The 22,133-nt window shown below is 37.3% G+C and overlaps 2 protein-coding genes across 3 annotated transcripts in view; one reads left to right on the plus strand and one right to left on the minus strand.

Annotated features, from left to right (window-relative positions):
* NDUFB1 (NADH:ubiquinone oxidoreductase subunit B1) lies at positions 1 to 5,325 on the minus strand. 2 transcript variants are annotated; one of them, XM_006184192.3, is made up of 3 exons: positions 5,138 to 5,325; positions 1,045 to 1,189; positions 1 to 116 (listed from the first exon to the last, which is right to left on the minus strand). In XM_006184192.3, exons 2-3 carry the CDS (start codon positions 1,182 to 1,184, stop codon positions 80 to 82), a joined length of 177 nt encoding a protein of 58 aa, XP_006184254.1. In that variant the 5' UTR covers positions 1,185 to 1,189; positions 5,138 to 5,325; the 3' UTR covers positions 1 to 79. The 2 variants fall into 2 exon arrangements, with proteins under 2 accessions (XP_006184254.1, XP_032338432.1); XM_032482541.1 differs by lacking the exon at positions 5,138 to 5,325 and adding an exon at positions 4,905 to 5,038.
* CPSF2 (cleavage and polyadenylation specific factor 2) overlaps positions 4,998 to 22,133 on the plus strand; it is a 27,530-nt gene continuing 10,394 nt past the window's right edge. Inside the window, exons 1-9 of the mRNA XM_006184191.3 lie at positions 4,998 to 5,480; positions 8,689 to 8,746; positions 11,902 to 12,084; positions 13,099 to 13,258; positions 13,338 to 13,443; positions 14,424 to 14,553; positions 16,403 to 16,518; positions 17,746 to 17,933; positions 18,872 to 19,162. Of these exons, the coding sequence (XP_006184253.1) occupies positions 11,936 to 12,084; positions 13,099 to 13,258; positions 13,338 to 13,443; positions 14,424 to 14,553; positions 16,403 to 16,518; positions 17,746 to 17,933; positions 18,872 to 19,162 (1,140 nt within the window). The 5' untranslated portion in view covers positions 4,998 to 5,480; positions 8,689 to 8,746; positions 11,902 to 11,935. The remainder of the gene's footprint in view (positions 5,481 to 8,688; positions 8,747 to 11,901; positions 12,085 to 13,098; positions 13,259 to 13,337; positions 13,444 to 14,423; positions 14,554 to 16,402; positions 16,519 to 17,745; positions 17,934 to 18,871; positions 19,163 to 22,133) is intronic.

A 22,133-nucleotide genomic window follows, 5' to 3' on the forward strand; every position in this document is an offset into this window, starting at 1 on the left:
TTCAAATTAAATAATGAATGTGTTTTTATTTCTCCCATAATTTAAAAAATGTGAACATCCTGTAATTCAGCCATAGCCTTTACTTCCAGGTGACTTCTTCACGGGGCCTCAATTCCCTATGTGGAAAGAAAGGGAGGAAAGGCAAAAGTGTAAATAAAACTTTTATGAGAGGATAAAAAGGAAAAGTCAGAAGAATGTGAATTCAATATTTTATGTATTAAATTGACCCATTTAAAAGTGTTTATTAGATTCAACATATTCATTCTATTTTCTCATGATTTTAAACTTTTACCACCTCTTCAATTTTATTCTTCCAGATTAAAAACCTGTAATTTCTTACTCTGTCTTTATATGAGAGTTCATTTAATGTTTTCTAGACTCTTTCCAGCTCATTTTATCTTTCTTGAACTCTGAATGTGAACCTCCTCTACACGACTGTGGCTGCTGCTCAGTTCTGGGGTCCTTGAACTTCCTCCTCCCTAGCTGCAAAGCCAGAGGTAGACACGCAGTCTTGCACTCTAATTCTGATGCCAGATGAGCCATCTCCAGAGACACAACGGGACCAGACAGCTGCCATTGCTATTGGACCACTCAACCACCATGTCTAAAGCCTTTAAGCACAGTTGCTGAGAATACAGCACCCAGCCACAATTAGTGCCTCTGATTTCAGCCTCATCATGGCCTAAGACAGTATATGATAATATAGTTAAAGCCGTATATAGAGAAGGCTTTAGTGAGGTGGTTTAAAACTTTCTACATTAAAGTGTACCCTGAATTAAAAAAAAAGAAAGAAAGAAAGAAAGAAAAAGACTTTTCAAAGATCTGAAATAGCCTGTTCATAAACTGAAGACTTGTTTACATTCCAAAAGTAATCACACAGCTTTATCCAAGGATTAGACAGCAAACAAGATGACAAAGTATCACTTAAATCTAAATGCTCAGGGGGAAAAAACTACCCCTTCTGTTTATTTTTGGCACAAATGATACTAAGAATATTTCCAAAAGCTGATTAACTGTTGGTTTAAAAAAAAAATAAAAACTAACCTTTTGAATAAGAGACTCTCATTCCGGAAGGCAGTTAGCTTTTCATCATTCTTTTTGTCTAGATACCATCCAAAGACAAATCCCATAGGGACAAGTATATGTACCCAGTGGTCACGCACAACCTGAAGTAAGCTCATCATGAATGCTATTAAAAAAAATCAGAAATATAACTGCCTTTGAAATATCTTTTAAATAGCATCTGAAACAGGAAGATAGCTTTGAATATAGGGGACAGATGTTAAAAGTATAATAAGCCTCTTTAAATTTGTTTGGCATTAGAATGTAGTATTCTACTTAAAATCTACTTGATGAAGATTATATAGGTGACAATGATTAGTATAAAAATTACACAGCACTAAAGTCAATTTATTACTTTCTATTTGTAGCTCCACCAGTGATCCTATATAACACAGAAATGGAGAGAGTATTAAAAAATTCTACTTGCAAAAGCTGAGTATATGCACCCTCTTAATATTGATTTAGGACTTTTACATGTATAAAATAATTTTAGAACCTCTCACAATGCCAAAACAAACATAATAATACAATTTTTTTCAGAAGCAGAATTCTTTAGATAAAGCTAAATGATTGAAAACTATTTTCACAAAACTAATTTTTAAAGTGAATGAAAAGAAGAGAAATTTAAAAATTCATACTGAATAATGTCACAGTAGATCGGAATATCAATTAAATGACTCTATAAAAGATACGGAGAGAAGGGAACTTACTGTTATAGTGATTACTAGTACCAGAGTCATCATATAGTCTGACATAAAACATAAAATATTATTATTCTTATTTTACAGATAAGAAAACAATTTAACCCAAATAGGCATTACGTGTAGACCTGGAATTCAAACTCAGGTTCACTCCAAAGCTCTAGCTCCTTCAATTATACTGAAATGCCTCTTGTAGAGAATCCCCCTCAAATTGATATTTATGGTACTTAAGACTTCTTAAGTTCTAAGAGTTTCCAAAAGGAAGAAGAGGGGGACTTCAAAGAAGAACTGTAAGTCATCATATGGAAAATGAATTTGCACTAATTCAATAAAAACACAGTTGAATCGTCAATTTTCTGTAAAAAATTGTACCTAAAGATGAAATCAAAATAAATCTGTATGCACGTGAATCTATAATGAATAAATCATATATAATGGCTGAGAAGACCTGAAACATCTAGAAAGAGAATGCATTACTGCTAACAAAAGTGCTTCTGCGGTTATGCAGACTGGATTCCTGCTTCTCCTAAGACATTCGCTCTCACACACATTCTAATTCTTTATCTCTCAAACTTTACTCACTAGATAAAGGCACTGGGTTAGGAAGTGGACATGAAGTTAAAAGTCACACAATTATTACATACTGTCTTTCACAGAGTGTAATATTACACACAGCAGATTCCAGTCTGAATTATCACTGATCTACAAAATTATGATGTAAGTAAATGAGATGTTTGAAATAACTCCCCAACTGATTTGCCACAACTAGTTCTTGGACATTTAAATGTAAATGTAACCAATCTTAACTTACTCCTAGAAGATGGTGATTCTCTTAGCATTGTGCCTTCCCTTAGTAACATTATTTGCACTTAGATCCTTAAGCACTATTTGATAAACACTTAGGTACTTTCTGTGATTCTGACCAAGTGCCCACCAAGTTAGCCCCTTTATAAACCTGAACCAGTCAAGTATGGGAATAATAATGCATGCTTTAATCAAATAATGTAACCTTGAAAGCACTAAACTACAAAATACTAGACAATATAGGTCCCTGGAGAAGTCCAGGGGTCATCTATTCTCCCACCTGTCCTTATTAGGTCCCTCAAATTTCTTAAGAGGTGTCAAGTCTAACACTCACTATAACTAACTGTTAGATAATTGTATTTAACCAACAAAAGGAACTTGCTGACTCTCAGCCCAATACTTTTTAAATAAGCCCATGGCCACCTGTGGGCTATCCACCATTACTGTTGGCACTCCTCTAACAGGGTCGGAAGCCAATTTTGTCTGGCTTTACTCTGAACAGAAGAGACGAGCCAAGCCCCTGAGGGTCTTGTTGCATAGAGGCTTTCACAGAGACTCTACAGGTAAAGACAGCAGGACTGATAAATAAAAGGATTCTGTATGTTCAGAATCCACAGTTGGATTCAACCACCACGATGGAAGCCTGATTCCATCCCTGAGAGATAAACAGCAAATCTTAGTCCCAGAGGCATTTCATATCACAATTGTACAATCTACTGTTTAATGGCCATTTGTCCTGTATATGTCACTGCAAGACGACCAGGGACGACACAGATTTATGGACATGAGTGAGCTAGAATTTCTTAGAGAATGGAAGTCTAGGCTTGGATAAAGAGTGACATCTACACAAGTGCCCTCAATGGCACTGTACATATTATTAGTGTCCTCTTTATGTGAAGCCTCTCAAGAAAGATTTTGCCTTTACTTCAGAAAGCCTGAAAAAGCCAAACTGGTTTTTATCTTATAGACTTGGGCAATAGAGTAACTGATCATGTACCCTTTGATAACAAAATGATCCAAAATTTTGTCCCTACCTTTAGAAAGAGCTGATTCTTACAACACTCTGTCTGGCATGGTTCTTAATAATTTTCATAATCACCAATTCATGTAATCCTCACACTTCTATCCTGTATTAACTAATACAATGTCCCCGATGCAATAAGAGTATTTTTTTTTCAAATAAGTAAATTTAGGGACAATCAACTTTCCTAAGGTCACAAACACTGTAAATGGCAGAACTGGGATTAATACCCAGGCAATCTGGCTCCTTGGTCCAAGCTCTTTATTTGTGCTTTACAGTCTCATACAGTAAGTATAAAGGTCAACACTTATATTAACCTTAGTCTTAGCTTTATCTCATTTTTCCTAATAAGGGCATAACTAGGAGATATTATGGGTTTGGTTCCAGACTACCAAATAAATAAGGAGGTAAAGTGAGACACAAGAATTTTTTGGTTTCCCAGTGCATTTAAAAGTTGTGTGCAATAGCATTATGTCTAAAAACACAATGTATCCACCTTAATGAAAAAAAAAAACACCTTATTGTTAAAAGACGCTAGCCATCATCTGACAACCAAAGGTTGCCACACATCTTCAATTTACAAACAACGCATTATCTACAAAGCTCAATAAAATGAGGTATGCCTGTATTACCTTTTCCTCAACCCAATTTTTTCGCTTAGCTTCTAAAAAGACTATATAGTCTGTATTTTTCTTACGTCCCTCCGAAATCACGTCGGAAAAATATAGATGAGTCGACATCAAAAAAAAAATCCCACTCTCTAATTAGTCCCTACAGCAATTTATATGTATTGATCAAAAAGTGTCGACTTAACCTATAAAAAACAGTACTAGATGCATGGAGAAACTGAACTCCTTGAGGTCTGGAACCCTGTCTTAATGACATAAACACCCTGGAAATCAAGCACAAATGAATATTATCTTTTTTAAATTACGTTTTCAAAGTGCATGTTTTCTGAAATGGTCGGCTCAAGAGGGTTTGAAAATTAGAAGAGAGCAAGGTTAGCTTCCAGTCCTGAGTAAGGAGGAAGACAGAGCCCTTTCCCCACTGCAGCCTAGGAGCCGTGATTCCAGCCGGCTTCCGGCCGGTCCCGCAACATCTAAAGGTGTTTTCCAGTTATGACAGCCTCAGAGTACCCTCCGCCAAAGGAGCCAGGCGGGAAACGTGAGTCCAGCGGTAAGCAACCCCGACTCCCTCTCCTTCCCCGTCTCCTTCGCTGGGAAGCTTGGCGAAGCCGCGCCGCTCCAGCGCCGGGGAGGCCAAGACCCCCAACTCGGACCCCCACCCCCACCCCACCCCACCCCACCCCCATGTACCCGTCGCTGCCGAGGGCCTTCCCAGAGGTGCACCCTCCCCGCCTGCACAAACGCAGCTCTCGCCGCCTCGGCCGCCGCGAACCCCGGACCCACCTGCGGCCTCGGAGCTAACAACGACCCCACAACCAAGGGCAGCGGCGAGCCCAGCCAGCGGCGCCAGCGGAAGCTGCGGCCTGGGGACCCACCATTCGCTGCGCCCGCTCGAAGAGAGGGGTGGCTCCGGGAAATCCTACCTCTTCGTCCTTTCACTGCTTGACTCTTTCCTGTTTATTTTAGCTTCAACACATTATAAATTCTTTAAAAATAAAACTTCGGCCCCAGGTGACGAGACTTGGTGTAAGCGACACCGCCTTCCTCCAGCTTTGTCCCCCCAACCCCCGAATATGGTATCACCCTGGGTCTCCCCGCCTTAGCGGGTCGCCTCCAGTTTCAAGATGGCGGCCGCCACTGAGGGGATTCTGCTGGCTGATCGTCACGGGCGCCGCTGAGCCAACATCAGCTTTCCTCGCTCTTGAATCTGGATTCCGACTAGGGGCTGGGAAGGGCAGTGGACGGCGTTTGGGGAGGACTGACGAGGCAAGTGGGGGCGGAAAAAAGCCGTGCTCCTTTGGGGGGGGAGGGGGTGTCCTCGGAGCCAGAGGAAAGCCTGGCTCCGACTCCGACCGGGTCTCCGCCGGGGACGTGCTCCTGGGCTTTCGGTTGCGACTGTCCTGGTCGTTCCTGGCGGAAGTGCTCAGCGAGGGAAAGAGAGTGACTTCTCCGTGGGTCTAAAGCTCCTGGTCTTTTATGGCAGCCCCTACGATTCACTCCCATGCTCTCCTTCCCTCCTTTTCGCTCTTTCCCTCCGCCTGTTCAGTCTCTCGGGGCTGGAGGAGTTAATCCGACGCCAGCCTTGGCTCCTTAGCCTTGTGACTACCTTGTTTTCAGCCTCCTCGCTCGGGGTCTTCCCGTCGTCCCGGGTTGAGAGACCACGAGGCTACAGGGCACAAAGTAGGGGTCCTTTTTAGTTAATCCACTCCAAAGACCTTTAAGACGTTAGCAAGCTTTATTAAAACCGTCGCCCCCCTCCCCTGTAGCGTCGCCTTTGAGCGCTTCCAGCATCATCGCTCTATTTACACGCTCTTGAGTGAACAGGTCAGAATAATTTTAACTCCGGCAAGCCTGGCTTCCTGTGACCAGGCAACCTGCGTTATCAATTGCTCGTGCTCTGAGTTTTTATTTTACAACCCCTTTGATCCTGTTACGAAACCAGTGCTCTCCCGGAACTGAACAAGAGGAGACTTCTCTCACTTGACCCCCAGGGCTAACCCAGATTCCTTCCTTTTCCCTTAGATTGTGCATGGTTCCCCTTAGTTGTCATCAACGTGCACGATCGCTAGTGAGAGAGCAAGTAACTGTGATAGATGATTTAAGGTGAAATGGTGTCGGTTAAAAATCACTGCCCAGAAAGAATTTATGATATGATGAGACTTCGTTCCTTTCAGTACACATTTATGTTGCTTTGAGCGCTGTGCTTGGTATTGGAAATTGAGAGATTTCGCTTTTGCTCTTCCCCTATACATTTAACTTCCATTCAACATATATTCTTTGTGCCCACTTGTGCTGGATGAAAATAAATAACATTGCCTGGAGACACCAACATAGCTTTTTAAAGGGATAAATATTTGAGCTGGGAAGCTGATGAGGTCATCGGGATGCAGTACAGGGATACAGAGAGTTTGGAGAAGTTTTGGCTTACGTTGGGAGAGCAGGAGAATGAATGTGCTTGATCGTGCAGCACAGGGGTGGTTGGTGAAGTAAGAGGGAGATTGAGATAAACTTGTGAAGGACTTTGATTCCCAACAAAGGTATTTAGATTATATTTAGTGTTTAACAGGAAGCTGATGACTACTTTGCACAAGGAAGGGGCATGAGGATATTTAGTTTTCAGGACTGTCTCTCTGATAGCTGTATGGAGGATCAGCTTGGAACTAGATGAGAGGAAATTGCAATCATTCAGGTAAGGTAATGAGTGCCTCCCTGAGGAAGAATAGTAAAGGATGTCAGAGATATTTCTGAAATGTCAAATAGAATTCAACTGGTGGCAGCCAATTTGGTGGGAAGAGGGTGATAAAGAATTTTTAGTCTAGGAGACTAAGTGGTTGGTGATACTATTAAAATTAAGTCTAAGACATGTACATAAAACTAGAATGGTGCCAACCTGCACTTTAGGAGTGGCAAAGCACAATGCTCCACAGTCCAAAGCCTTGATTTTAGAGTCTAGATCTAGACTATTAGCTACATGTAACTGTTGAGCACTTGCAATTGTGGTTAGTTCGAATTGAGATGTGCTGTGAATATAAAATACACACTGAATTTTGAAGACTTAGTACCCCAAACCCCCCCCCCCCAGTAATTTCTTAATAATGATTACATGTTGAAGTGAGAATATTTTTGATATAGTGGGTTAAATAAAATTAATTTCACCTGTAAAACTTCATCGTGGCTATGAAAAAAGTTTTAATTACATTTGTGGCTTGCACGATATTTCTGTTGGACAGAGCTGTTCTGGTCTAGACAAATGACGGAAGGATCAGTGAGGAGGTGGAATTTGAGTGGGGCCTTAAGATGACGGTCAGCAGTGATGTCTGCGCACCTTGCTGGCACTCTGCGTTGCCAGTGAAGGCATTCAGGTTTTGTTCTTTTAAATAGTAAGAAGCCTTCAGAAATTTCTGAGCAAGGGATCATAGGTGCAGGGGTGTTTTGGAATATTAATCTGGCAGTAAGGTTTAGGTTGAGGTGAAGGGATGAAAGATTGGAGACAAAGAAACAGAAACCCAAATGTAAGGTAATGAGGCCCTGTATTAAGGTACTTGCTGTAGGAATGGAAAGGGAATGACAAATGTACAAGGCATTCCAGGGGGAAATAATCAGGAGTTGGTAACAGTCTATTCAGGAGGTAAAGGAAGGAATCAAACATGTGGAGTTTCAAGCCTTGGTTACTTGGATAACGACTAATGAATTCTTGTTACAGAGTTATTAAGTACATTTGAGGCTAAAGAAATTCAGTCTCAAAATAGAACCAGCAAAGTTGAAAGGAGGAAGTGGGCTGCTAAATTCTCTTCTTTTTTATCTCTCTACTTTCTCTGTCTTCTTTATCTGATCAATCATAGACACCTGCTAACTTTTCTAAACTACAGTATTACCTATATTACGTCATCTCACTTGATAATTGATCTTACAATGTCTGTTGCCTGTTCTCTGTTCAAACTAGGCCCATAGTTTCCAAGACCTTTCATTAACTGGCCCTTTTTTATCCATTAGGACTTTTCTTTCATGTTTTGCTTATGTGAAAGTGCCAGGCTAGTTTTGTCACTGGTACTCTGTAAGTTTTTGTTTTATGCCTTTGACCGTGTTATTCCCCATTTTGAATACCTTTCTCTTTGTCTCTTTCTATCCATGACCGACCTTGACAAATAATTTAAGATCCCACTTCTTTTTATGATTCTCACTAACAAGCTAATGTCAGTTTTTAAAATCTTATTTCCTAAACTGCATGTTTCAGCCCCTGATTATTACTACTTTGTTATTTACTTTTGTCTTTTATTGTCTAATCCCTCTTTGTTTTATGTAAGCTTAAGCTTCCTAAAATTATGACAAGTTTCTCTTTGAAAAAAGGACCATATATTCGCTTGCTGCTGCTCATGGTGTTCATCTTAGGGCAAGATAGAAGTTAAATAGCAGATTAAAAACAGAAGTAAATCATTATTCACAGTCACGAGACTCTTATTTCTTTATTTTTTAGATTGTAAAGAACTCCTTTGAATTCATGGTGTTTCATCCTATATACAACTGAGATATCAGTAAGTAAAAGCTGTCTAATAAAGACACAGCTTTATTATATTATAAGCAATTGTAATAAAAATATCTTTTCATCTATTGATATCTGGGTCTGTCTGCAAAAAGAACATGAACTCATTCATTTCTATCTGTAAGATACTTTGTATTTTCATTTCATAATCAAAGAAAGTGGGAGTAAGGTAGATTTGAGCAGGAAAAGAGTTGCTCTTAGGCCATTAATATAATTATGATACAGGGAGCTTTTTGGCAGAGAGAATTTTAAGTCCTTTCCAAAATTTTATTTATGAACATTTTAAATCAAATAGAGAATTAGTATCCTTGTACTTCTCCTATATTACAAATAGGAACACACTAAAGTCAATATATTTTTAACTTATCTGTTTCAACAGCTAATTATTAAACAACCACTATATGTAAGACATGTCCTAATACAGTAAGGATACAAAAATAGATCAAACCCCGTCCTGCACTCAGAGAGCTCTCCCAAGCAAGAGGAAGTGCATGTAAATAGGTAGCTATTAATGGTGTGATGACAGCACTAAGCTCATTTAATACTAGCCATCCTCATTTATTCATTTAATAAGCATGTACTGTGATCAAAATAGACACTCTGCTTTCATGGAGTCATCATTCTGGTGTGGAGGTTAAGAGGAGAGAAAGGCAGGGACAAAGTGATTAAAATAAGCAGCAAGTATCTAATGAGCACTAAGAATTTTAAGGAAAAGAAAAGGAAAATACACATCATAGGATGTAACTGAGGTGGGGATGGACTTCAGGGTGGTCAGAAAACGTCTCTGAGAAAATAAACTTGAGGCAAGGAAAATACACAAACTAGTTAGAGATCTTGGTGACAGTGGAGATAGAAGGAAATATTTGAGGTTATCTTTGAGAAATGTAATGGAGGTAAAAAAAAAAAATGTGGGACTTACTGATGGATTGGATGTGGGAAACAAATAAAAGAAGGAATCAAGGATGATGCCATCAGAGACCAGATGCGATTTAAAGCTGTGGGACTGGATAAGATCACCTAGAGAGAAAAGGAGAAAAAGAAAGTCCCACTACAAAGCACTGCCACATTTAGAGGCTGAAGAGAGAAAGAGTAATTAACCAAGGCTAGTGAGGAATGACCAGTTGGAGGTATCAGGAAAGCCAGGAGAGGGTTGACAGACCCTCTGCCAGAGACGGTGTTTCCAGGAGGTTGAAGCAGTTAATTTTGTTGAATGCTGCTACAGTTTCCAGTAAGTTGAGGCCACAGAAATGTCCACTGGCTTAAGTTGTATAGGTTTGTCAGTGACCTTGATGAAAGCTCTTCTAGTGAAATGGTGGGGAAAGACATCAGATTTGGTAGTGTGAGTGTGAGGTGAGAAAGTGGAGACACAATTGTGGGCAAATATTCTGAGAAGTTTTGCTGTGAAAGGGGAGCATAGAAATGATGAAGCAGTGGCCAGAGATTGTAGGATTCAGAGAGAGTTCTTTTAAGTTGGGAATTCTAGAGTATCTGTATGCTAATAGGATTGGTACATCAGTGATACATTGATGCTGCAGTGGAAGAAGGGAGTGACTGAAGAAGTTAAGTTCTACGGAAGTAAATGACAGTGGGATTCAGAGCACACGCAGGGGCTTGGCCTTGGATGAGAGCTGGGCTATTTGTTCCATATGATGGACGCAATTGTGTGCATGCAGATAGGTTAACAGATGCAGTATTGGAAAATGAGGAGTTAGTGTCTGATTACTTTTATTTTCTAACTAAAGAATAAGGTGAGATGATGACATGAGAATAGGATGGAGGGAGAGGTACATAATGCTTGAGCAGAGAAGAGATGTGAAGTAATAGTCTTAGAGATGGAAAGTCTCTGAGGTCGGGAAGTTCAAGAGAAAAGAAGGCCTCTTGAGAAGGCTGCAGGAGAAACAGTATCCTTTGAGAAGAGCCAGGTTTCTGTGAAGATTAGCAGGTGAGGAGAAGCTTCAGAGAAGAGATTAAAGTTACAGGAGGGTATAATAGTTCCAGGGGGCACACTGAAAGGATTTGGGAGGGAGAAGAGTTAGCGGATTAGGTCCAACTAGAAGATGTACACGTCAGTGATAATGGACAGCCTAGGAGTCTTGGATCTTTGGCTGTGACCAAGGTAAACAAGGATGGGAGATGTGGTGGGCTAACCCCCTGACAGGCTTTAGGAAAGGTGGGCAATTTGCCTTAGTTTGTTGATATAACCTTGGACAGATGGTGAGGGATCATCAGGTATGCAGGAAAGGCTAATTTATTTTAAGGGGCTAAGATCTGAAATGTTGCTGTAGATATGTACTTTTGTTAATGAATGTTTTTAAATAACATCTGCTTAATAGCACACAATTCTGGGTCCTAAATCCCAATAGATATGTTGATGTTGTATCTTCTTGAAATATGTGGTTGGCATCCCAACATACATTCCATCAAATATGTGGTGAGCACTTACTGTGTGTCAGCTTCTCTTTTAGAAATTGCAAACATAAAATACTACCTCTGTTTTTTTACTTACTCACATTCCGGTGCAAGGGTTCTTAACGTTAAACTCCTTGAAAAGTATATGAATTTCTATGTGTATAAGGGCCTTTTTGTTTTCTTTTAAAGATTGGGAGGAGAAGGAAAGGCCCATAGCTTTTTATCAGATTCTCCAGGGGGAAAATTCCCTTTATATAAGGACCACTAGTCTAATTGGAGAGAAAGACACATAAACTAATAACTATAATGCAATGAAATCACTACCATCACAGAGCAAAATAAAGGAGAAACAAGTTCACCATGAAGGATAGGTTCACTACTTTAATACACCTTCATTTATTGAGGAACTTGGTATCTCCATTCTAGGTAATTTACATATTATTTGAAATCTTCCAACATCCTTTTTATGAATATATTAATACTCATGTTTCATAAACTAGGATACAGAAGTGAGGAAGAGTTTAATTAACTTTCCAGAACCATACTGGAGTTTCAAACATAAGTCTGATTCCAAAGTCCGCTACTTTTCATTAAATCACACTGGGGATCCACTGAAGGACTCTTCGTTAACAATAGTGTGTAAGATTATATTTTAACTTTATACTTAACAGTGATGGAAATAGGTCTTTAAAATAACTGTGCTTTTATGTTTAATTATATTTTTATTTCTGTTGAAAGAAACTTTTGGATTGTTGTGATTGGACCAAAAAAAATGACATCTATTATCAAATTAACTACCCTTTCTGGGGTCCAAGAAGAATCTGCTCTTTGCTATCTTCTCCAAGTCGATGAATTTAGATTTTTATTGGACTGTGGCTGGGATGAGCATTTTTCTATGGATATTATAGATTCTCTGAGGAAGTAAGTTACTGTTAATACTTCTACCCTTTTAATAAATCAACTTCTCTTTTCTTCACTATGATACCATTTTTATGTTACACAGTGTTTGCTTTTTTCCTCTAATTTAGTTTATAGTAAACAGTTTCATTCTACATATGCCAAAGAGCCAAATAATGACTGTTTTTATTGGTATAGTTTTTGTTGACTTATAAGCTGTGTTTATTGAAATTCAGCAAAATCTTAAGTTGTTAGTTGGCCAGTGGATCGCTGTAGAAATTTTTGCACCCTAATTTTAGAAAAGAGCAAGATTAAGTTTATAAGAATTTGAAGAGAGGAAAAACCTCCCATGTAAAAGTTCTACAGTCAGATAACATTAGCATATTTTCTGTTTCTTTTGATGTGAGACATTTGAGAATGGGTGCTTCGAATTAAGACCATCAGATTCAAAAGGATACTCAATCCATCAAATAAAAATTTAGTTATGTTTGCAGTATTATGCTAATTATGGAAGGAACGAGGACTTAAACATTTAAAAAACTTAGAACTTGTAGCAAAAATTTTTTTCTTACTAATTTCTTTTGTCAGTGAGAACGTATCTTTCATTGATTAAAATTTTACTGTAATGAATGTACTGTCAGTCACCATGCTAAAAGCTGAGACAAAAATCTGTGAGAAATATGTGACCTTTTAAATATCCTTTCCTTAACAAGTTCTTGAACTTAATAGTATACAAGATAACCTTTTGAAATTAGCTTACATATGGTGTCTACTTTTTTACCTTTAAAAAAATGTGTCTAGACACCACATATTTATGTGCAGCTCACACCATAATTTTTGATATCTATGCAGGACAGGGTAGTAATAATTGAAATTCATAGGTAACATAATTTTAGTTCTTAGTTTTGCTCTTTTACCCCAGCATAGTCTTTAATTCAGAGTACTGAGAGGAATCACAACTGGCAAATTAATTTTGAGTATCCTGCCTTTACCCTTGAGAACAAGATTTGAAAAATGGTCATTCTGACTGTGTTCTAGGCATGTTCACCAGATCGATGCAGTGCTGTTGTCTCACCCCGATCCCCTCCACCTGGGGGCCCTCCCGTATGCTGTTGGAAAGTTGGGTCTGAACTGTGCTATCTATGCAACCATTCCTGTTTATAAAATGGGACAGATGTTCATGTATGACCTTTATCAGGTAACTTAAGCAATTAAAAACATTTTCTAACACTCCTGCAGTGATCATTTTTAACCATTTATTTGTATTTTTCTTTTAGTCCCGACACAATACAGAAGATTTTACACTCTTTACACTAGATGATGTGGATGCAGCCTTTGATAAAATACAGCAGTTAAAATTCTCTCAGATTGTGAATTTGAAAGGTAAAAAATGTTTCCGGTAGTAAATAATCAGACTAATGAGGTTTAACTTACTGAAAAGTACAAGGGGAATTTCTAGTAAAAATTACAAGCACTATGGTCTGAAGAATAAAAGATTAGCATTTTTTTACAGGGAACTGTGAACTTCCCCCAGGCCATTTGAATTTTAAAATATTCCAGACCAAATTCTAACAGAATGTAATAGCTCAGGCCTTTTCACATTAATCTGGGAAAGACTTGTTGAGTGTTTACGGTGCACAAAAGTAATGTGGCCAGATCCTCCTCCTCGGAACTCACAGTTAGGTTGAGGAGATGAAGTAGCCCGGAGGACGGAGTGTAGTGATTGAGGTAAATGAAGTGCTGTCGCAGCACAGAGTAGAGCGTGACTTAATTCTGGAATCGAACATCAAAAATTTTATCATTTAATTAGGTCAGGAAGTCATATATTAAGTATATGTTTATCATATATAGAGAGAATTATATTAAAAGGTTTTCATAAATATGAAAAAATGGTGCAGCAATGGACGATGAAGACTTAGCCAAGCAGTAACAGTGGTCTCAACAGCTTTGTTTGTACTAAATTTTTCTGTAGGGTAAATTCTTTACCATAAGGAGGTTTGAATTGTTGTCAATTTAGAGACTAGTAAAGGTGGAAACCCTTGAGAATTGTGTGCAGAATATAAATATTAAAATGTATTATTCCTGCTAAATAATTTAATAGTAATGGCAGTCTCTAACCTTCTATCTATCTGCACAAATATGTCTGCAGAAATACTAACAAAATGACAAGTGTTTGTCTCCATGAGGGAAGGCAGTAGTTGGGGGACAGGAGGCAGAGACTTGCATTTCACTATATGCCTTTTTACTTTTGAATTTTGTATCATTGCATATGTTAACCTATGAAAAAATGGCTTACAAATAAATTACCTTTTTTGAGGGTTGTAAAAAGAAATCTGAGTTTTGTCATTGTCTTGCTGACATAGGTAAAGGACATGGCTTGTCTATCACACCTCTGCCGGCTGGTCATATGATAGGTGGAACAATATGGAAAATAGTCAAAGATGGAGAAGAAGAAATTGTTTATGCAGTTGACTTCAACCACAAGAGGGAGATGTAGGTATAGCAAGACAAAAGCTAGTGGAAATGCAGTTGGTATTATTTCATTCTTTGGGGGAAAAATTAGAAACAAAGTTATTTTTTTAACCAGAAATCTAGAGCAATTTAAAAGCACCAAATGGTGAATGTTTTCAAAATTACTTAATTATTTGCCTTGTAAGGGGAAAAGTTTGATATGAGATAAAAGACACTGTTTTGAAATTTACATGCAAGTATCCACTCTATAAAACAGATATCTCTCTGGAGATGTTGCAAAAGAGATTAAGTTTTGTACATCAAACTATATTTTATATGCTCTTGACCTGCTATTTAAAGAAACTTTTCAGGTAGGATTTTTGTTTTGTTTTGCTTTTGTTTTTTGTTAACGTCAATAACTACCATCTAATATTACTACTTAAAGTCAGGCTTCCTATAGAAGGGGACACAGTAGTCTAATTTTATATACTTCATTTTGTACTCACAGCATTACTTTAAAATTGAAATTACTTTTGTAATTTCTGTACATTAAGTTCATAGCTATTTTATATTACGTTACAATAGTCTCAAGATCTTTTGTATCTTTTATTAAGAAAAATTTGAGATTAATAAATTGAATTTTAGGCTCTTATAATCACAGGTTTATGAGGAAAGTGTGGGTATTTAAATAAATGGCATTCAAAGTTTTTGGGAAAAACTTCTGTCTTTTTTTACCACCTAATAAAATAAATTTCAGGTGGGTTAGAATTAAATAGAAAATGAAACAATGTTGGCAAGTCTGATCTCTTATTTGGGAAAGACTTGGTAAGGAGAAAGGCAGTAGACCAAGTTACAAAGGAAAGCCCTGATAGATTTGATTACAGATAGGTTCAAAATGTCTGAAACAATAAACTAAATTAAAAGACCTATGGGGGGAGGGAAATAGCTCAGTGGTAGAGCGTGTGCTTAGCATGCACCCTGTCCTGGGTTCAATTCCCAGTACCTCTATCAAAAACAAACAAACAAACAAAAACCTATGAACTAGGGAAACTCTTCACAGCAAGTTGACTAAAGGCTTATTTCTAAGACTAGGTCTTAATCAATCAAAAAGATACTAGTTACAAAATGAACAAAAGTTATAAAGTCAAAAGAGAAAATTTAAGTAATAATGATTTTTAAAATTAAATCCCATTAAAATTGTTTTTAAATGGAAACTTTTCTTGAGTTGGTCAGTCTTTCTGGTTGAATCTTTCTGGAAAAGAGAGAGCTTTCTGAAAAAGGTTAAACCTTTCTGGACAGCCATTTAGCAATATCGTTTATTCCAGTAAATACATTTCTAGGAATGTGTCCTGAAGAAACAATTAGAAATGCAACTGAAGCTTTTTGTAAAAGTGTGCTTTGAGAGATTATTTATAATGGCAAGAAAAGTAACCTAAATATCAATAAAGGGAAATGACCAAATAAATATTGTACAGACACAACAGAAAGTTTTTATAATTGTTAAAAATTAAATTTAGAAAATGATTTTAATGTCATGGGAGAAAACCTGGATACAGAACTGAGTATATAGGCACATACATGGGATATCACCCTTGTGAAATATATACACATATATATGCATAGAAAAATTTATTTATGTACTTAGAAGGATGTACACCAAAATATTATATCGATTTTCTTTGAGTGATGGTACTCTGGAAGATGTTAATTTTCCTTCTTGAATTTACCAGATTTTCTTATCAATATCGACTTTTATAGTCAGAAAAGGAAAAAAACCTTATAAAAGAAATTGTGTATTTTTTAGGTGAGATAGGCTGTTGTTTATTTGAAGTGATGTAAAACATTCCTCTTCCTCTACTTTTTTTTTTTCTCTTCCTCTACTTTGTTATAGCCACTTAAATGGATGTTCCCTGGAAATGCTAAGCAGACCTTCCCTACTTATCACAGATTCGTTTAATGCTACGTATGTGCAGCCCAGGAGAAAACAAAGAGACGAGCAACTTCTGAGTATGTGTTACACGCAGTCCTTTCTCCAGAGCTGTGGACATGCATGGCAGTAGGAATTACTGTTTAGCCTGTTCTTTCTGACACGTTTCTTGTTATAAGAGATTGACTTACTCTAGCATTTTTGAAAAAATACTATGTGACTATGTCAATATGTTTACAAAAGATGCTTTAGTTGGTTTGAATTTAACTTTTGTGGGATAGGTATAAAGAGAGGCTCACTCCTGCCGTTCAGCATGTAGTAGCTCTCCCTGGCACTCACTGGTACATGTCTAGGGAACACCAAAACATACAAAGATCTCATATAAATCTACTAGAGAAACGTTTACACTGTAAAAGAAAAATGAACAAAGGAGATAAGTGAGGGTGCAGATACTCCTCTGATCTTGCTGTTGGGTGTTTTACACTCTAATCTGTATCCAGTCTTGATTCTAAGGAGATGCCTCTGGGCCATCCCTGGCTGCTGCTGCTTTGGCTTGAGCCCTTTTAGTTTACATTCTTTTCTTATAAGCTGCATGGGAATTCAACAGGGAAAGCTGGATTCCATTTTTAACATGCTTGAAACCACTGCCTTCATATATCTACTTAAAAAATATGACTTGTATACCATGTTACTCTGACTTTAAGAAGGTTTTCAATTCTTGGATTTTGTTGTTATTTGTTTTTGCTGGAGTTTGATTTTACTAAATATTTTCAAGCAGACTTTTATCTAGAAAGTCTTGTTGGAAGATGGAATATTATATTTTATTCTACAGGCACACATACATACAAAATATATGTATATTAATATAAAGTATAAATGTGCATGTATATAAATTTGGGAATTATATTTTATAACAAAGTTCATTGGGGTAGGCAGGTGAGAACAGAGTGACCTGGAAACCCTAGGCTGGTTGCATTTGGCCTGTTCATCCAGTTTTCTCAGTGTGTGCGTATGTCATTTTTGTGTACTCTGGGTGAAAAGGGTTGGAAGCCACCAATTTATAATTTTTCAGTGAAAACAAAAGTGAGAGTTAATGGCATTGTTTTTCAACTCCTATGAAGATATATTCACAGAATAAAAAGTGGTTGTAATAACCTAAATGAAGTTCTTTTATTTTGTATCTGGCATAGTAATTGCTTATTTTTAAATTATAGTCTTTATAGTAAAAACATGGAACTAAAGTTATCTTTAATTTTGTAGCAAAGTATTGTTACGATCTATATGGATTTTACGTTCTTGTTTTCTAGCAAATGTCCTGGAAACACTTCGAGGTGATGGGAATGTATTAATAGCAGTGGACACTGCAGGCAGGGTTTTGGAACTTGCTCAGCTCCTTGATCAAATCTGGAGAACTAAAGACGCAGGACTGGGTGTTTACTCACTGGCACTCCTCAATAACGTCAGTTATAATGTGGTGGAGTTTTCTAAGTCCCAGGTTTGTTTTCATGTTACCATTTTTTTTTAATTTAAATTTATTTATTTTTTGGGGGGGTCATTAGGTCTATTTATTATTAGTTTTTCTTTTTTCTTTTTTAATGGAGGTCCTGAGGATTGAACCCACGACCTTGTGCATGCTAAGCATGTGCTCTACCACTTGAGCTATACCCTCCCCACCGTGTTACCATTTTTAATAAAGAAGTTTGCTACAAGAGGTTGGGCTTATGGAAAACAATGTTTTAATTGCCCTTTGGATTTTCTTTTTCTGTTGAGGAGGAGGATGATGATAATAATAATAAAAACTAAAAATCAACCACTTACTGTTCTTTGTGCTTTACATGTATTATTTAATTTAATCTTTATGTGTCCTATGAAGTAGGTTCTGTTTTTTCCCCATTTTACAGATAGGGCAAGTTGCTTCTCTGATGCTTAGTATCATAATCTGTAAAGTGGGGGCAAAAAATAGAACCTACTTTATGGGATATACATGTTAGAATCCATTTTTTTCTTCCTTTTGAATAAGTTCTTTCTCTTGATATAGCAATATCTGGGGTAAGATATTTAGCACTTATACACTGCCTTTTGAATAAGATTTAAAGTGACTCATAACTGATACATAATGCAAAATTAGATTTTTAGGGTTGAACATTGGTCTGGAAGGATCTGATGGGGAATAAAAACAGACAATAAGCTTCTTGTCAAAGTGGCACAAATTTAAGCAATCATTAATGGAAAAAAGACTTAAAACAGGATGGAACTTGAACTCGTTGACTGTTGTAGAGTACATTGAAGTTACAATATAGTATTTTTCTAATTTTTTTTCTATTTTACATGCATTTTATTATATTCTCATTTCTTGAGTGTCATACATGGTAACTATTAACTAGTGTATTATAAGTATTTTCTAATTATTGTCACCTTTTTCCCCCATATTAGGTGGAGTGGATGAGTGATAAATTGATGAGATGTTTTGAAGACAAAAGAAATAATCCATTTCAGTTTCGCCATCTGTCTCTATGTCATGGTCTTTCTGACTTGGCTCGAGTACCTAGCCCTAAAGTGGTACTTGCCAGCCAACCTGACCTGGAATGTGGATTTTCACGGGATCTCTTTATTCAGTGGTGTCAGGACCCTAAAAACTCAATCATTCTGACTTACAGAACTACTCCTGGGACTTTAGCACGTTTCCTAATTGATAATCCTTCTGAAAAAATTACAGAAATAGAGGTAAGTGCTTGTATGTGATCTTTGTCTTAAAATTGCTTGAGGAGGTACATTATGCATGATGCTTATGACAATCAGTGACCAAAAAAACCCAAAACTCTTCTGTGGTACCCTCTGGAACTATACTCAGAAGGTATACATATGCACCATATTCTCAATCACCCTTTGAAAGTTCCTTTCACAGTCTTTCCCTAAGTGAAATCTGGCTGTTTCCTAATGATACTCTTTTTATCTGTAGCCTTCTTCAGTAGATGGTCCTCCTAAACTTGTTCTTTTGAGTCTTCTTCGTCTCAGGGAGCAGCAGCACTTTCCAGATATTTACTCAAGCCCCAAATTTAGAAATTTTAAAAATGTTCATTGAAGTATAATGTACACTGAAAAGCATGCATGTTATAAATGTATAGCGTGGTGAATTTTCACAAATTGAACACACCTGTCTAGTTCACACCCAGATCAAGAAATAGAATATTACCAATACTCCAGATGCTCCCTTCCTGATCCTCCCTATCCTTCCAAGGATAACCACTACCCTGACTTCTAAAGGACAGATTAGTAATTTCAGTTCCTTTTTCTCACCACCCATGCCCAGTCCAGCAGTGAGTCCTACTGACTTGACCTCCAGATAGATCCTAAATCTACTTCTCTCCAGCCCCACTACCATCGTCCTAGCCCATGCTAAGTGGTCTTGCCTGGACTGGGCAGGAGTTTCCTAACTGGCTTCACTGTTTATACTTGTATACTCCCTAGTCCCTTCTTCTCATAGTGGCCAAAGATCCCTCTCTCTCTCTCTTTCTCTCTCTCTGTCTCTCCCTCTCCCTCATTTTATTGTGGTAAAACACACATAACATGAAATTTACCATCTTGACCAGCTTTAAGGGTACAGCGCAGTAGTAGTAGTGTACAGCAGGTCTCTAGAACTGTTCATCTGGCAAAACTGACCCTCTGTGCCCATTTTACAGCTCCCAAAGGCATCTTTTAAAAATTCATCATTTCATGTCACTCCCTTGCTTAAACCCTCCAATGGCTTCCTCTTCCTCTTTGAATAAAATCCAGACTCCTTACCTGGGCTTGCAAGACCCCACATGATGTGATCTCCGCCCACTTTTCTGACCGTATCTCATTGCTCATTTTCTGTGCTCTACACTGTATCATGATCTTGTTCTGTGATGTTCCTTTGCATCTTTGCTCATGGCCACACCTTGTCATTCAAGTCTCAGTTTAAAGGTCACCTCCTCAGGCAGGCCTTCTCTGACTACCAGTCTAAAATAACTATTCAGTTAGTTGCTAGCCCAGCACATTACTTTATTTGTCCTAACATTCATTACTATCTGACACTTTCCTTGTTTGTTGTCTTCCATTTCCTACTACCAACTAGAAGATAAGTTCCATGAGAAGGGGATCCTGTTTTTTTATGTCTCTGGCACCCAGAACCTGACTACTTGATACACCAAAGGTCCTGCTAAATGTGTTGGCTGAATTCATGAATGACCAAATGAGTGAATATGTAGTAAACCAAATTTCTGATCACATTAGATAGGAGTTTACTATGTATGGTTTTTTTTCATCTACATTTATCAGTCTCTAGAGTCAAGTCTCACTCATTTAAAAATAGAAAATGAATAAGGATTAATAAATTGAAGTAGATTTGATTAGGAAAAGAAATAGCTTAGAGGTAATACAGTGAAAGACTAAGAAGAAAAATATCTTAGGGTTGATTATTCTGTTTTTGAATATTGCCATTAATTTTAGATATCTGGAAAAATAAGATACAGAGAAAAATTTATTATAGCAACAAGCATAAATTAAATCACAGGGTAAGTGTTCTGTTAAAATTTATTTGTGGTTAAGACAGATATCTTTGTGAGTTGCTAACAGTGTATTCTAAAGGAAAATAATGACACTTTTCTAAGTTGAACTTATTTCCAAGGAAGCTACCAGGCAAATGAGGGATGCCAGATGTAACATGTAAGTCACTCCTTCATCCTGTACAGTAGAAGCACTTGATTTTGGTTTAATTTTTTTGTTAAGTTTTATGTCATAATAATTTCAAAGTTAACAGAAAAGTTATAAAAATAGTGTACCTAGATTTCCCAATTGTCAACATTTTACTGGATTTGCCTTATGACTTCTTTATATACACGCAGACACAAAATTAGATTTTTTTTTCTAAACTACTTGAAAGTAAGCTGCAGATACACCATCATTACCTCTAAACACAGCAGTGTGTGTTACCTAAAAGCAAGGACACTCTCCTGCGAAACCATAGTATTTCCACTGAGACAAGGAAGTAAGCCCTGATACGCTGCCATGTCATCCACTGACCCCACTTGACTTTCAGTGATTTCTCCAACAATGTCCTTTGTAATTACGCTTCCCTTTTTTGTTCAGGATCCCATCCAGGATTGCACATTACGTTTAGTTTTCATGACTATTGACATTTTTGAAGCATGTATGATCTAGATTTTTTTTTCTATTCACATACAAATATCTGTATAATTTCTTTAAAAAAGGAATGGGACCAAATTATCTACATATTTTTGAACAATGAAAGTAAATACAGATTTACCTTATGTAATATGTGGTATATTGTAAACATTCAAATGTTTTTGAATAAATTAATTCTTTTTAGTAATTTGTAAATAATACATTATATACATGTACTGTGATTAAAAATCCAGTTGTTCCCCAAAGTATGGTGCAAGGACCCTGGGGGGATACTGGAGACCCTTTCATGGAGTTTACAAACTATTTTTCATAATAGTATGAAGATGTTATTTGCCTTTTACTGTGCCTACATTTATACTGACGAGTGAAGGCAATGGTGGGTAAAGTGCTGGTGCCTTCACGTAAATCACAGTGGCAGCAAACTGTGCTAGTTAATCACTGCATTTTTCATCACCACACATTTGTAGTTTAAACAAAAGTCAGTTTCACTTAAGAATGTCCTTGATGAAACAGTAAAAGTTATTAATTT

This window comes from Camelus ferus, chromosome 6 (assembly GCF_009834535.1).
Source record: "Camelus ferus isolate YT-003-E chromosome 6, BCGSAC_Cfer_1.0, whole genome shotgun sequence".
In the NCBI taxonomy this organism is placed as follows: Eukaryota; Metazoa; Chordata; class Mammalia; order Artiodactyla; family Camelidae; genus Camelus; species Camelus ferus.

Coding starts and splice junctions, on each gene's coding strand:
- NDUFB1 (XM_006184192.3), bottom strand. CDS start 1,184: ATGATGAGCTTACTTCAGGTTGTGCGTGACCACTGGGTACATATACTT. Junction 117..1,044: donor GAGAGTCTCTTATTCAAAAG/GTTAGTTTTTAT, acceptor CTTTCCACATAG/GGAATTGAGGCCCCGTGAAG.